The 13,150-nt window shown below is 40.1% G+C and overlaps 2 protein-coding genes and 8 non-coding genes across 15 annotated transcripts; all 10 read left to right on the top strand.

Annotated features, from left to right (window-relative positions):
• The first annotated feature begins 294 nt into the window (after nt 1-294).
• On the top strand, nt 295-7,436 carry tor3a (torsin family 3, member A). 6 transcript variants are annotated; one of them, XM_025053081.1, is made up of 17 exons: nt 295-353; nt 797-837; nt 1,032-1,079; nt 1,255-1,304; nt 1,726-1,765; nt 1,954-1,998; nt 2,182-2,206; nt 2,384-2,486; nt 2,602-2,634; nt 2,805-2,853; nt 2,944-3,053; nt 3,249-4,266; nt 4,379-4,501; nt 5,235-5,500; nt 5,720-5,895; nt 6,127-6,251; nt 6,384-7,436. In XM_025053081.1, exons 12-17 carry the CDS (start codon nt 4,101-4,103, stop codon nt 6,629-6,631), a joined length of 1,104 nt encoding a protein of 367 aa, XP_024908849.1. In that variant the 5' UTR covers nt 295-353; nt 797-837; nt 1,032-1,079; nt 1,255-1,304; nt 1,726-1,765; nt 1,954-1,998; nt 2,182-2,206; nt 2,384-2,486; nt 2,602-2,634; nt 2,805-2,853; nt 2,944-3,053; nt 3,249-4,100; the 3' UTR covers nt 6,632-7,436. The 6 variants fall into 6 exon arrangements, with proteins under 6 accessions (XP_024908849.1, XP_024908856.1, XP_024908847.1 ...); XM_025053088.1 differs by having other exon boundaries at nt 3,024-3,053; XM_025053079.1 differs by having other exon boundaries at nt 2,384-2,423.
• LOC112486804 (small nucleolar RNA SNORD74) lies at nt 628-707 on the top strand. The gene has a single exon (XR_003049289.1). It is a non-coding gene; the product is annotated as a small nucleolar RNA SNORD74 (small nucleolar RNA).
• On the top strand, nt 1,119-1,189 carry LOC112486810 (small nucleolar RNA SNORD75). The gene has a single exon (XR_003049295.1). It is a non-coding gene; the product is annotated as a small nucleolar RNA SNORD75 (small nucleolar RNA).
• On the top strand, nt 1,808-1,888 carry LOC112486812 (small nucleolar RNA SNORD79). Its single transcript, XR_003049297.1, has one exon. It is a non-coding gene; the product is annotated as a small nucleolar RNA SNORD79 (small nucleolar RNA).
• LOC112486807 (small nucleolar RNA snR60/Z15/Z230/Z193/J17) lies at nt 2,037-2,115 on the top strand. Its single transcript, XR_003049292.1, has one exon. It is a non-coding gene; the product is annotated as a small nucleolar RNA snR60/Z15/Z230/Z193/J17 (small nucleolar RNA).
• Nucleotides 2,240-2,321, top strand: LOC112486806 (small nucleolar RNA snR60/Z15/Z230/Z193/J17). Its single transcript, XR_003049291.1, has one exon. It is a non-coding gene; the product is annotated as a small nucleolar RNA snR60/Z15/Z230/Z193/J17 (small nucleolar RNA).
• LOC112486805 (small nucleolar RNA SNORD44) lies at nt 2,673-2,736 on the top strand. Its single transcript, XR_003049290.1, has one exon. It is a non-coding gene; the product is annotated as a small nucleolar RNA SNORD44 (small nucleolar RNA).
• LOC112486809 (small nucleolar RNA SNORD78) lies at nt 2,895-2,959 on the top strand. The gene has a single exon (XR_003049294.1). It is a non-coding gene; the product is annotated as a small nucleolar RNA SNORD78 (small nucleolar RNA).
• On the top strand, nt 3,101-3,174 carry LOC112486803 (small nucleolar RNA SNORD47). The gene has a single exon (XR_003049288.1). It is a non-coding gene; the product is annotated as a small nucleolar RNA SNORD47 (small nucleolar RNA).
• Nucleotides 7,437-7,800: 364 nt separating the features above from the next.
• calr (calreticulin) lies at nt 7,801-12,552 on the top strand. Its single transcript, XM_008330025.3, has 9 exons — nt 7,801-8,274; nt 8,813-8,914; nt 9,474-9,677; nt 9,772-9,866; nt 10,022-10,231; nt 10,346-10,459; nt 10,870-11,013; nt 11,147-11,239; nt 11,370-12,552. Exons 1-9 carry the CDS (start codon nt 8,181-8,183, stop codon nt 11,613-11,615), a joined length of 1,302 nt encoding a protein of 433 aa, XP_008328247.1. The 5' UTR covers nt 7,801-8,180; the 3' UTR covers nt 11,616-12,552.
• Nucleotides 12,553-13,150: the final 598 nt, after the last annotated feature.

Here is a 13,150-nt window from a genome sequence, read left to right on the forward strand (position 1 = left end):
GAGTAGAAACATTTTGGTAGGAAATGACGACCGTGGCTCAGGATAAGATTTATATTGTGGTTCCTATTTTGCAAAGTGAAATGACGTATTTTTTATTTAAATTATGTACATGGATATGAAATTTTTTTTGTAACTTTTTTCACCGCCGCCGGTTTTTACGTCGTCTAGTTTAAATCCTGTAGAGGTCGCTAGTCACCGCCGCCGGTTTTTACGTCGTCTATAGTTTAAAACCTGTAGAGGTCGCTAGTTAGTATTGTATCCCATAAGTCTGTGCGATTTCTCCTATAAAAAGCTGCTGCGCGCTCTGCTCGCTCTCATTCCTTGCTCTCACTCCTCTGAACTGGTTCGCACAGGTATGACGCAGCTTTCTTTTGGTCGTAGTTCTTGACTTTTTCCAACTTTAGGTGATATTTGACTAGTGTTACTTCCTTAAAAACGTTTTATACTTGTTTATTAGGTGGCTAAGAGTCACCTTTTAGGTTTTATTAGCACCTACGCACATTTTGAAGTTGCAGGCTAACGTTAGCTCAGTTTCTGTTAGCAGTTAGCAGCAGGCCTCAGCCACGTGTAGCACTGCAGCTAAGTGCTCCTGCTGTAATATTATAACTTTCACTGTATCCTGCTGTCCCTGTCTGTGTGATGAAATAAATGTTGGTAGGGACATCTGATTTAAACTGAAGAAATGCCAACTTTTCTGACTGAATGGGACAGTATATATTTGCTTTACTTGGAGTAGCATGCGTTCATTAAAAAAAGCCCATGCGTTCATTCTGACATTGATTCTTTAAATTTACAGGTTTGGTTGGATCGACTCTAAATCACAGTGGGCGACACGTGGTGAGAAAACCATTACATGTGGTCACTATAGCTTCAATAATGACATCATAGAACAAATGTAAACTTTTAATGGTTAAGTAGTTTTTTGACTGAAGTGTTTTTCCCAATAATGACATCATAGAACAAATGTAAGCTTTTAATGGTGAAGTAGTTTTTCTTTTTCTTTTTTTGACTGAAGTATTTTTTCCCCCCAGGTTAAAAATGAAACTCTCAACTTTGAAGAACCCCATCTTGCAGAGATGGTAATTAATCTCTATATTCTGCCACGTGTACCTAATTGAAGTCACTGATGATTTAAGATGTATAAGAGTAGTGGACAGAAGAGATTTCTGAGCAACACGAAACTGAGACTTCTGTTGTGAATTCATTGTTTCTTCCTAGATATGCATGTTTGTTAATAAGGTGTTTATTTGACAGGGTTCATCAAAAATCTAAGACGTGACCCAAATGGACAATCAAGGCTTAAGGTTGGTGAGATTAATGTAGGATTATAATGTCAAAGAGCATTGATGTTCTCTGGTGGTTCTTCCAAATGTGTCCCCTCATAGTCATCAAATCTGTACCAGACACTGTCCAAAGGTGGAATGTGAATTGGCAAAAATAAAACAAACTTTAAACCTTATTTACAGCTGTTTTCATTTTTGTAAAATGATCTGATCTAAAGTGTTGTAAAAACATATTTGTCCTGACTAACTACAAACACTGGAAGACACCAGGGAAGCATCAGGCTTTTGATTTCTGTGCTACTGTGATGACATTATTTGCTACTCTTGAAAAGTAGATGATGAATTGCATAACCACCTTATTGCATTATCTGAGGCACTGTGAAGGATTGGACTTTAACACAAAGTGCTTGTTGTGATTGCTGACTTTGTTTTGTTCCTGCAGGTCTTTGAGGTTGATAACATCAGCTCAGCATCATCATGAGGTAAAGGATTAAGTCCTACATACACTTGTTAGTTCAACACATGACTGTAAATGATGATTTTGTTTAAAAACAATGGGAATCTCTCTGAAAAGAATGAAAGATTTTTTTTTTCCTGATACAGTGCAAACATATAAAGATGCATCTGTAACATTTGTTGCTTTTATTAATGTCAGTCATTTGTCTCACAGGTGTTTCATGGTGACTGATTCGCAAGTTCTTGTCTTGATGTGAGGGTGAGTATTTTAATTGGCTCTTGCTTTTAAAAACCATTCTGATGCTGTGATGATCCCATAGTTCAGCAGATACCCATGACGATGAACCATGTCTTTCGCTCCTATCTGATGCATCCAACTGTGACATGAAAATCCCCCGAGATTTCCACAAATGTTTAACCAGTTATTTTTCCCTCCCCACAGCCAGCGTCTCCTGCAAAATCCCAAGGTGAGTTGGACAAAATTATGATAAATTATGATTCTTGACACAGTGATGATTTCATAGTTCAACAGACTGACAGTGAAGAATACTTTTGTCTTTCGCTCCTATCTGAAGTGTCCTCTTAACTACTCTGTTCAGAGAGCTTAAAAAAAAACACCACTAACTCTCCTCCTGTCTCTGCAGATGTTGGAGCTTGGTGGAAGAAATCTTCGCAATCTTGTCGGTGGGTGTTCTCATCACATCAGGACAGTTCTGTTGACCGACAGATGTGATGAGTTTGAATCAGGTCTCTGATCCAGTTGAGGATAGATGTCAATTATTCTGATCTGTAAAAGACTTGATTGGGAAGTGCCCCACCCTCCCTCTCCTGCACTTGTCTCATGACAAATTTGTCTTTGCAGACTGACAGGCATCAATGGTCACATGCTCCAAAGGTAAAGATATTTGCTGTTTTCAGTTTGTTTTTATCTGACCTGTGTGATGATAAACATAAGACTGACTTAAATGTGATGTCAGTTTATTAGCTCTAGCTGAACTGGTCAGTGTAAAATGTTAACTCAAGTGTTTCATGTGCATATTCAACTTATGTTTCTGTTTTCTTCAGGTTGAAAATCTGACAAGCGTCTGATCCATGACGTCTACACCAGAAACAGGTGAGAATCATGATTTGGCCCAAGTGGAAAAAAATTACTTGTTTCAGTGATGTTTATACAAATGTCTGACCTGAACTTTCATGTGGACAGATCTGTTACTGAGAGATGGATAGACAGGAGGTTGACATGTCACGCTCCTATCATTACTAAAGACAATTTCCTCTCCCCAGGAAGGTGTGCCGTCTCATCTGAATACCATGGTAAGGATTAAACTTTTGTTCCATGCTGTCAAAGGTGGTTGACTATTTGCCGATGATGTGATGATTCTGCCAAATGAATTTTTGTGATTATAACCCTTACCGTTCCATTTTAACTGAGGCTCAAGTCAACAAACTTAATCTTCTCTAACTTGTCATGTTAAAGAGGTAATTAATGAGACTTTTTCTTTCCACCAGGAGCGCAGACCTCCTTGGAGAAGCAGTTCTCAGTGGACGACGACCCATGGTACCAGGTGGCCTCTCTCGTGGTGTGATGTGACATTGTTAAAGTTAAATCAATAAAACTTATTTGACAGAGTTTTACCTGTAGTGTGGTTTTCTATAATGAACTATGTAATGGCAGCCTATAATAACGACTCGGTTTGTTTGATTCTCCCCTACAAATTGCAGTTTGACTCAATTGGAAAATCGATTACTGCCATCTACTGGCAGTTAATAGTCTTACAAGCGATCGCTTTGTTTTTATTCAATTTTTTATTTTTAATTCTTGCGTTAGTCACAATTGAGACATATGTTGACTTTAACCAAGCACGATGCTTAACCTGTCAGAACTTGGGTGGGATGCGATTTACCGAAGTGTTAGGACTCCCCAGACAACCATTTGAAAGATTTTCTCATCTTTGATAATACGGATAATATAAAAAGTTAGCATTAGCTAAATGTATTTAGTAGTGCTAAAGCAATGACGCACTTGGGTTGTTATGTCAGTGGTGTCATTATAACGCGTATAAAACGAACACCATTATTTTTCTTCGAATGAACTAGAGGCGGGTAGGGGGCAGCCATTTTTGTAGTAGTTTTTGCGATGGGCGAAGCCAAGCAACCGCCCGCCGGCGCCGCATGTGTTGACGAAACGAGCGCTCCTGTGCTACTCCGGTGGTTAGAGAAGGAAACCCCCATCACAGTCACACCGCGCTGCTCAGGCCTGGCCTCCTGCAATCACTGTCGGGTCCATATAAATGGGACACAGGGTCTGGGACTCGGAGTCCAGCGTCTTGGGGATGCACAGAAGGAGATACATCTTCCTCCATGTTCCTGCGGTGGTTTCTGCCTCTGCTAGGGGCTCTGTCTACACGGGCCGACTTCTTCCAGTTCGACAGCATATCAAACGTCTCCACTTATTATTTTAATTACATTTATTGTAACATATGGGAGGGGCAGTGTCAGCCACACCAGGACGATGCCACGCAGCAAGGTAGGGAAATGTATGCATGTTCCGGAAGCCAGTGAACCGACTGTAATAATGTTTTAGCAATTGTACCGTCGCTAACACTGTTTACCCCTGTGTGTGTGTGTGTGTGTGTCAGTTCCGACCAGAGACCTGTGGGCAGGTTTTTCCCAGGACTCCATCAGTCTGATGAATCAGTGGTACTGTAGCCTGGGCCAGTGCTGTGAGTCTGGAGACTGCAGGATAATCAACAACATCACAGGTAGGAACCAGGGTTTGGGCCACTCTGTTCTTGGTGGTGAGTGATGTAGTTCTCTTGAGTTCCTCAAAACCGCGTGTCAGGTCACACTGCATCTAGGATATTTAACAAAGTATAAAATTCGATATGGAAATGTATATGTACAGTATTTGTAGGCTGTGTTTACGGAACGTATTATGAGTTAAACCTTTAGAAATAAACTGAATTTTTGGTCTAGTGTTGAAGCTTATACTAGTAACTAAAATATATGAATGTATATATGTTTCAAGTTGGTTGGTTTATTTGTTGCCACAAAAATACCAGCATTAAGTTACGCCTACACCACCTGAAGAACTTAAAATGTAGTGTAACCAGTGTAGCTTCTGCATTGTGTTTTAATAAAGCCATCGAGCTGCTCTCACCAACGCCTTGATCTGACGGAATTTACATAGAACAAAATACATTTTGTTACAAAGTACACAAATAAATAAATATATTTTACAGAATTAAATAAAATGTTGAAAACAAGGACCAACACAAAGTCAGAAGAAAGAGGGAGTGTGTTTTATATCAAAAATATAGAAACGTAATATAGAAAAGTTTCCGCCCGGGAGGAACAACCCACTTCTCTTCATCAGGTAGAACAAATAAAACAATTTTGTGGAATTATAACTACATATAGTAGTATTACATAATTAAACAATAGAATCATGTGATACACAGTATTTATCCCAGTCATGACATGTTGTTTTTGCAGGTCTGGCCAGTGATCTCCAGACAAAGCTCCATGGACAGCACCTGGCTCAGTCTGTGGTCTTGAAAGCCATTCAGGGTTTCATCAACAACCCAGAGTCCAACAAGCCGCTGACCCTCTCCTTCCACGGCTGGTCTGGTACTGGCAAGAATTTTGTGGCCCGCATCATTGCTGATAACCTGTATCGTGACGGTGTGAAGAGTGAGTGTGTCCGTCTGTTCATCACTCCATTCCACTTCCCACATGCCAGGCTGGTGGACACGTACAAGGTAAACGTGTCATGATATTATTGTAGTGCTGTGTAAAATAATCAAATTTCACTTCATTGGTCTGAAAACTATTATTAATTTACTGCAAATATTTTTTCTTTGTTCTTCTGTGACAGTGATAGGAAGAACAATTAAATGTTCTTCCACTAGATGGCAGCAGATGGCTATAAAACGAAATAAAATGCCAGTTGTTAAAGGAAATAATTTTGTGTGTTTTAGGGCCAGCTGAAAGAAGCCATCCGTGACATGGTGCTGCGCTGCCCTCAGACTCTGTTTATCTTTGATGAGGCTGAGAAGCTTCACCCCGGCCTCATCGATGCTATCAAACCCTTTTTGGATTACTATGACAACGTTGATGGTGTGAGTTACCGGAGAGCCATCTTCCTCTTCCTCAGGTTGGTTCATTGTTTTGCATTTTCCCAGAGGATCCTGTCTGTTTAAATCCAATGATATTCTAAAGAAATGATATTGTTATCCCCAGAACGTCTTTGTCCTTTTAAGGAAGATTCATGTCTTGACTATTTTTGCTTTGTTTTGTCAACAGAAATAAATGTAGCTCCACTGGCTGCTTAAAGACAAGCATATCCAAAACTCCATGTTCTTTTCTTCACCTTTTGTTTCTACAGTACCATTGGTGGAGTAGCAATCAATGAAGTAGCACTTGACTTTTGGCACTCTGGTCAAAACAGAGAGGACATCGGCATGGAAGACCTGGAACATCGACTACGGGCTGAAACGATGGAATCTCAAGGTGCCGTGTTGTCTGTTTCGATACATGAGCTTGCTGCTGTTCACCTCTGCAGTAAAATCATATCGCTTATATTGTTTATTTAAATTTTGGTTAAATAATTTGGATTATTTTCTGCATGATTATCTCATCCAGGTGGATTTGCACAGAGCGAGCTGATGTCTGGTCACTTAATCGACTTCTACGTGCCCTTCTTACCTCTGGAGTACCGACACGTGAAGCTTTGTGCACGGGACGCTTACATCGCCCGGGGTCTGGAGACAGACGAAGCTACACTGGATGAAGTTGCCAAAGCGATGTTATATGTTCCTAAAGAGGAGAGGCTGTTTTCATCCCAGGGGTGTAAATCCATACCCCAGAGGATCAACTTCTTCCTGCCCTAGTAGAAGACAAAGACAAAGACACCTGGAAGTGGGGGAGCAGGAGGAGGTATGAGATGTTTCTACCAGACTTTTCACATAGAGGCACAAAGAAGTGTGCTCTGTTCTGCACTGTGTATCCCAACATGTCTGTTAGGGTCACTTCACAAAGATGAGACATCAGGGCCAGTGGTAAGAGGACAAAGGCCCAGAGTGGCTCATGTCCAGTTTTATCACCTGCAGTGTGATGAAGAAGACACGGATATAGAAGTGGTCGTGAAGTGTATATTATTCTATATTGTGAACATTATTTACATTTGTGCTTTTATCTTGAACACTGACATATTGTATTATTATTATTATGGTGATGGTGATGATTATTATCATCATTATCAAGGTCCTGTGTGTTTTAGCTTTCCCTGTTGTTATCAACATATATGTGCCATATTTGAATATAATTCTGTACCTAATAATTTTTTGGAATTGTTTAGATGCTGAGGTGTTAATTACGTAAGCCATAATCCTGATGATAATAATATTGAACCTTGATTGTGGCATGAACCGTGTACCACAAATAGGAACAGTTTGACATGAAGTTGTTACTTTAGTCCGAGAAAGAAAAATACTTATTAATATTTATTTATTTATTTAACATATTTGTTTAAGAAGGGTGCATTTTGTCCTGTTTACACCATTGCTTAATTGTTTGATTTTAACTTTTAACTTTTTTGTTGCTTTATAATAATTTCCAGACTTTGTTAGGGGTACAAGGATGAAGGAGAATAGAAGTAACAGTATAATAAAAGGGGAAAATCACATTCAAACGGCATCACATGGATTTGTTTTTTTATTTATTATATTTTATTAGTATTTATTAATCACATTTAAAAATGTAGGATTTGAAAATATAAAAAACGTACACATTTTTACATTGTTTTGAGGAATAAATGCAGAACAAAGATACAGTGTAACCATAGACCACGTGACCTAGGAGATTTCGTGTTGTAATATTATATGATTGTTACAAATAATGTGTCTGAATACAACTGAACTCTTTTAAGTTTGTGTACTCGAATGTTTAAACGGCCGTACTGCAAATCAAGAATTGGTGCTCAACTGAAGTTTGTCCAAGTGGAGTTGCCGTTTGTCGCTGTCCAAGATGGCCACCACTCGCGCATGCGCAAATAGGACTATAATGCAAATCGGGCAGGTGCTGTAGATCGGGCAGTGGCACTCATCATCATCATTATCCTCGCCTGGGTTTGTTTCGGCCAAACGCGTGGTCTCTCCTTATTGGCTCTATGGAATTTCCACAGCGTCTTCCATCGGATTGGCCGAGAACTGTCACACTTCCGTGTTGATGCTTTGAGGCGACGTCCAATCGAATGCAGACATTTGTTCTGTGTGGAGAGGCGACCAGCCGCAGCGACTGTCTTGAGTACCGTGATTGCTTTACACACAGCACTGAAACCCGGCTGTTCCGAAGAGTATTTGTGTTATTTCGGACGTCCTCAATTAGTGGTTCGTGTTTTTGTTGTTTTACCTCATAACCTTTAGCTTTTAGCTCGCTTCAATGAGCCTCCTGCCGCTGCTGGTGCTGGCCGTGTCGGCCGCGTCTGCCCTGGCCGAATCTACTGTGCATTTTCGAGAGCAGTTTGAGGATGGAGGTGAGGCTCGTCTTCTCTTCTCTTTAACCTTCATCTCTGGACTGTTATTGTTACGTCTTATTCGGGCATTCGGTTATTGACATGGCACCGTATTGTTGTAATTCGACTATGTCTCTGACCGGTGTTTGTCACGTGATGCTGTGATTTATTTGTTAACCGGACAGATGGAGAATACTGTAGTCAGAACGACTTCCTATTTACCTGTGACCCACCACACCCTCTTCACCCCCCCGTGCCCCTCCGTCACGTCTCTGTCCTGGAGGTCACTCACTCCTCCCCCCTTCCATCACCTTCATTCAAATCAGTCACCTTTTCATGACTAATGGACATTAAAACATAATCAACAACAATGGTCTGTGACTCACAGATCATACTGGCGCTGTCGCTGTAGCAGGTGTGTGAAACACTACGGTTTCTCATCATGATAATGTCCATTATTGTCATTACTAAATGGATATAGTCATACCTGTGTTTACCAAAGTAACTCAACATGTGTGTGCACTGTATCTATTGGCTGACTCTGAACCTGTTTATTCAGATGCCTGGACGAGTCGTTGGTTTGAATCCAAGCACAAGTCAGACTACGGCAGGTTTGTCCTGTCAGCAGGGAACTTCTATGGAGATGCAGACAAAGACAAAGGTAAGTTACATCATACCCTGACCCTGAGAGTTATTCTTACTATAGTTTGAGAACAACAGAAAACAAACGATACACACAGCCGACATTCACAGTATTTTTAATTTTAGATAACAATCTTTCTTTATCCATCTAGTAAGAAGCTGTATAAATCAGACTGTATTTTATTAACAATTCAGAGTTTAAACAAATGTTTACCTCTTTTCCTGTTCTTTATGTTTCAGTTTGGTGTTTAAAAAACATTAATAAATAAATACGTTTAATGCAGGCTCGACTGCACTCAGAATGATATTTTTGCAACGTGGTCCCGCAGAGGGCGCTATTGGTGCAGCTTAACAGACGAGATAAACATTTGGTTTGGACATACAAATACAAACACTAACATTTTAGTATTTATATTTTACAAATCAGATACGTTTTCACTGCTAAATACAACTGTTTAGTTTGTGTCCGTCGATTTTAATTCAAAACCAATTTTTTTGTATTGTAATTAATGCTGCAGTTCACACTTCACTCTCCAAAAAGTGTTTGTCCAGGAGAGTCACAATGATTCTTTTTTCAGGCCTGCAGACGAGTCAGGACGCACGCTTCTACGCACTGTCTGCCCGCTTTGATGACGTCAGCAACCAGGGCCAGCCGTTAGTCATCCAGTTCACCGTCAAACACGAGCAGAGCATCGACTGTGGCGGAGGATACATCAAACTGTTCCCCTCTGAACTCAACCAGGAGGACATGCACGGAGACTCCACCTACAACATCATGTTTGGTCAGTCAATTTATCAAGGTGTTTGATTTCATTTTTAATCAAAACTAAAAACACTTACCTTGAACTGAAACACTATAAATGTGTCGATCTCCAGGTCCTGATATCTGCGGCCCCGGCACAAAGAAGGTTCATGTCATCTTCAATTATAAAGGCAAAAACCATCTGATCAACAAGGACGTGAGATGCAAGGTTTGACCTACATCATTGGTTGTTTGCTGGTGTTTTACCTGTGCAGTTTTGCCTTGAATCAATAAAACATTAAGAACATGTCAAATAATGTATAAATATAAAATGAATCATCAATCAAACGACATGTAAACCTATATTTCTGTTCGTTTCTGCAGGACGACGAGTACACCCACTTGTACACACTGATCGTCAACCCTGACAACACCTACGAGGTCAAGATCGATAACGTGAAGGTTGAGTCTGGAAACCTGGAGGACGACTGGGACTTCCTGCCTCCCAAAAAAATTAAGGATCCAGAGGCCAAAAAACCAGAGGACTGGGTTGACCAGGAGAAGATTCCAGATCCTGAAGATAAGAAACCAGAGGTCAGTCAGTTTTGGTGCATCTGTTTGGAATTTTTGGCCTCCTTTTTAATGTGGAAAAAAAGATTGAAAAACACATTTTAAACAAACATTTTTATCACGATTTATTCTCTAAAGGACTGGGACAAACCTGAGAACATCCCAGATCCTGACGCTAAGAAGCCTGATGACTGGGATGATGAGATGGACGGAGAGTGGGAACCACCGATGGTCTCCAACCCTGACTACAAGGTGAACAACAAACTATCCCATAATAACATGTAGAACACACTTATATAACATAATATATTATATATTATTTTGACTATTTGCGGCTTGTATATTTGATAATAGCTCAAATAAATATTTTTAAAAAATAGTTTGGTAAATATCATAAGCTAACAGAGAGAGTAACGATTAACAGTAAATCTTAAGAAATATTAAAAGGATTTGATGCATTTTACAGATGTAAATACGTTCAAGGCCAATAGATGGCGGCAAAACCGCAAGCGTAATATCCGCAAGTAGAATAAATATAGTTTTATATTTTCTACTTTTATACATGATTTGATCTCCTTTATCAACAGGTTCACTTTTCTGATTCTTCTGACATTACCCATAACCCCCTGTCTCTCCGTATTTGTAATGTTTACTGTCCACAGGGTGAATGGAAGCCCAGAGAAATTGACAATCCTGCCTACAAAGGCAAGTGGATCCACCCTGAGATTGATAATCCAGAATACACAGCTGACCCCGAGATCTACAAATACGACAGCATCGGCGTGATTGGTCTGGACCTGTGGCAGGTCAGTATGGCATGGAGGAAAAAGACTTTTAGCTTTTCACTTAAAGCAAAGAGACGCAAACAACACAGAAAAATACAAACAAAGGGATAAAGCTTTAACTTGTTTATTTATTTATTTATTTTCAACACAAAAGGTCAAGTCAGGCACCATTTTTGACAACTTCCTCATCACCAATGACCCCGAGATGGCAGAAGAAATTGGTAACGACACCTGGGGCAAAACTAAGGCAAGTGCAGATTTTATTTTCTTAACAAACGCATGTTTTAGTAAAAAATTCTGTGCTTTGAATGTTCTCTAAAATGTGACTCATGAAGCCGTGACCTTTCACCTCTGACTTTGTCTTCTCTGTGCCTCAGGATGCAGAGAGGACGATGAAGGAGAGCCAAGAGGAGGAGGAGCGAAAGAGACGAGAAGAAGAAAACCAGAAAAGGAGAGAAGAGGTGAAGGATGAAGAAGAGGAGGAGGAAGAAGACGAGAAGAAAACGGAGGAGGAGGAAGAAGAGGAAGAAGAAGAAGAAGAAGAAGAGGTAGATGAGCAGGAGGAGGAGGAGGAGGAGGAGGACAACGGAGGCATAGACTCTAAACACAAAGATGAGTTGTAAAATTAAGCTGCAGGGACTGTTTTAAAAGAAATCTGACTGTATGAGTCAGTGGACCACTAGAGGGCAGCAGGTGGCTGGGTTGTAGATCTTCCATGACTAACATTCTGGGGTGGGTTTGGGTGGGATGGGACTTTTTTCATTTATGTTTACAATATGAAGGAGCAGGTGAAAATGTTCCATATCCTGTTTCCCTGTGCTACTGCACTAGTTATTATTATTATTATTTCTACAAAGTGAATAAGAGTAAAAGAGAGGAATGAAAATGTCTGTCAGAGTTGGAAAATGATTATTTAAATCTAACAAACGTCACCTCTGTTTCTCCATCATGTGAGTTTTAATGAAGTCAAATGTTGTGGTGACATTGTCAGCCGTGTTTTTTATGTTGTTTTTTACCTCATGTTTGTTTTGTCATGTTGGTTTGTGTCACATGTTTCTGGTTTGTGATTAATATCTTTTTTTCTTTTGTTGAAATCTCGTCTAAAGTCTTTGGTGCAAAAACAGTTGGTGAGTACGAACACCTGATGTTTGATGGGTTTGTCTGAAAGACACTGCTGCACATGGGAGGTGTTGTGGGGTTTAAGGAAAAAAAAAAAAAAGATCACCTCACTTTGTACTGTAAAGTTCACACACGCCACCTCAGTTCAAACCCTGCTGTGTCTAACTCTGAACTGTTCACGCTCTGATGTACTTTAGAACGTAGGAAGTTTACATCCATGTTCTGTTCTCTCTACGTTTGTCTATCGATGCTGTACAATTACCATTCTCTGATGCCACTAACTCTGCACTGTCTCATATTGGAAGATGATGCTTTTCTAAAAGATGCATTTTGTACTAATAGCAGGAATCGCAGTAGGAGAGATTTCACGACGCACTGTACAAACATGAACAAACAAAAAAACCCAGTTGGTTCTGTTCAATAAAAACTGGATAAAATAGAGCAAATCTGCTCCCTGTTTTTAATCCCTCCAAAATCTCATTTGTTCTCCCGTACATGCATCAACACTAATGTCAAATGTTACTGACGCATCCCCATCCACTTCTTCTTCTTCTTTTTCTTTCGGCTTTGTCCATTTTTCCACAGCAAATCATTGATTTCCATCTCTCCCTGTTCTCTGTATCTCCTTCTCTGACTCCAACTGTCTGCATGTCCTCCTTCCCGGCATCCATATGTCTCCTCTTTGACCTTCCTCTCTTTCTCCTACCTGGTAGCTCCATCTCTAACATTCTTCTACCAATGTCTCCACTGTCCCTCCTCTGCACATGTCCAAACCATCTCAATCTGGCTTCTCTGTCTTTTTCTCCAAACCTTCCTGTCTGTGTTGTCCCTCTAATGACCTCATTCCTGATTCTGTCCATTCTTTAGTAAGGCGTGTTTTGGGTGATTTTGGAAATATTCATAAAAAATACTTTTTGGACTTTTAAACACAAAATAATCACTTGGCAGCATGTTTTAGGACCTAATCTTGCATTTTAGTGCATTTCGGGGACTTTTTATTTGTATGGATTTTTTCACGATGGTAAGGCTATAGTAAGGC

This window comes from Cynoglossus semilaevis, chromosome 2, assembly GCF_000523025.1.
Source record: "Cynoglossus semilaevis isolate Cse_v1.0 chromosome 2, Cse_v1.0, whole genome shotgun sequence".
In the NCBI taxonomy this organism is placed as follows: domain Eukaryota; kingdom Metazoa; phylum Chordata; class Actinopteri; order Pleuronectiformes; family Cynoglossidae; genus Cynoglossus; species Cynoglossus semilaevis.

Coding starts and splice junctions, on each gene's coding strand:
- tor3a (XM_025053076.1), top strand. CDS start 4,101: ATGTTCCTGCGGTGGTTTCTGCCTCTGCTAGGGGCTCTGTCTACACGG. Junction 4,502..5,234: donor GATAATCAACAACATCACAG/GTAGGAACCAGG, acceptor TTGTTTTTGCAG/GTCTGGCCAGTGATCTCCAG. Junction 5,896..6,126: donor GCCATCTTCCTCTTCCTCAG/GTTGGTTCATTG, acceptor TTGTTTCTACAG/TACCATTGGTGGAGTAGCAA.
- calr (XM_008330025.3), top strand. CDS start 8,181: ATGAGCCTCCTGCCGCTGCTGGTGCTGGCCGTGTCGGCCGCGTCTGCC. Junction 9,678..9,771: donor CACCTACAACATCATGTTTG/GTCAGTCAATTT, acceptor GTCGATCTCCAG/GTCCTGATATCTGCGGCCCC. Junction 11,014..11,146: donor TTGGTCTGGACCTGTGGCAG/GTCAGTATGGCA, acceptor TCAACACAAAAG/GTCAAGTCAGGCACCATTTT.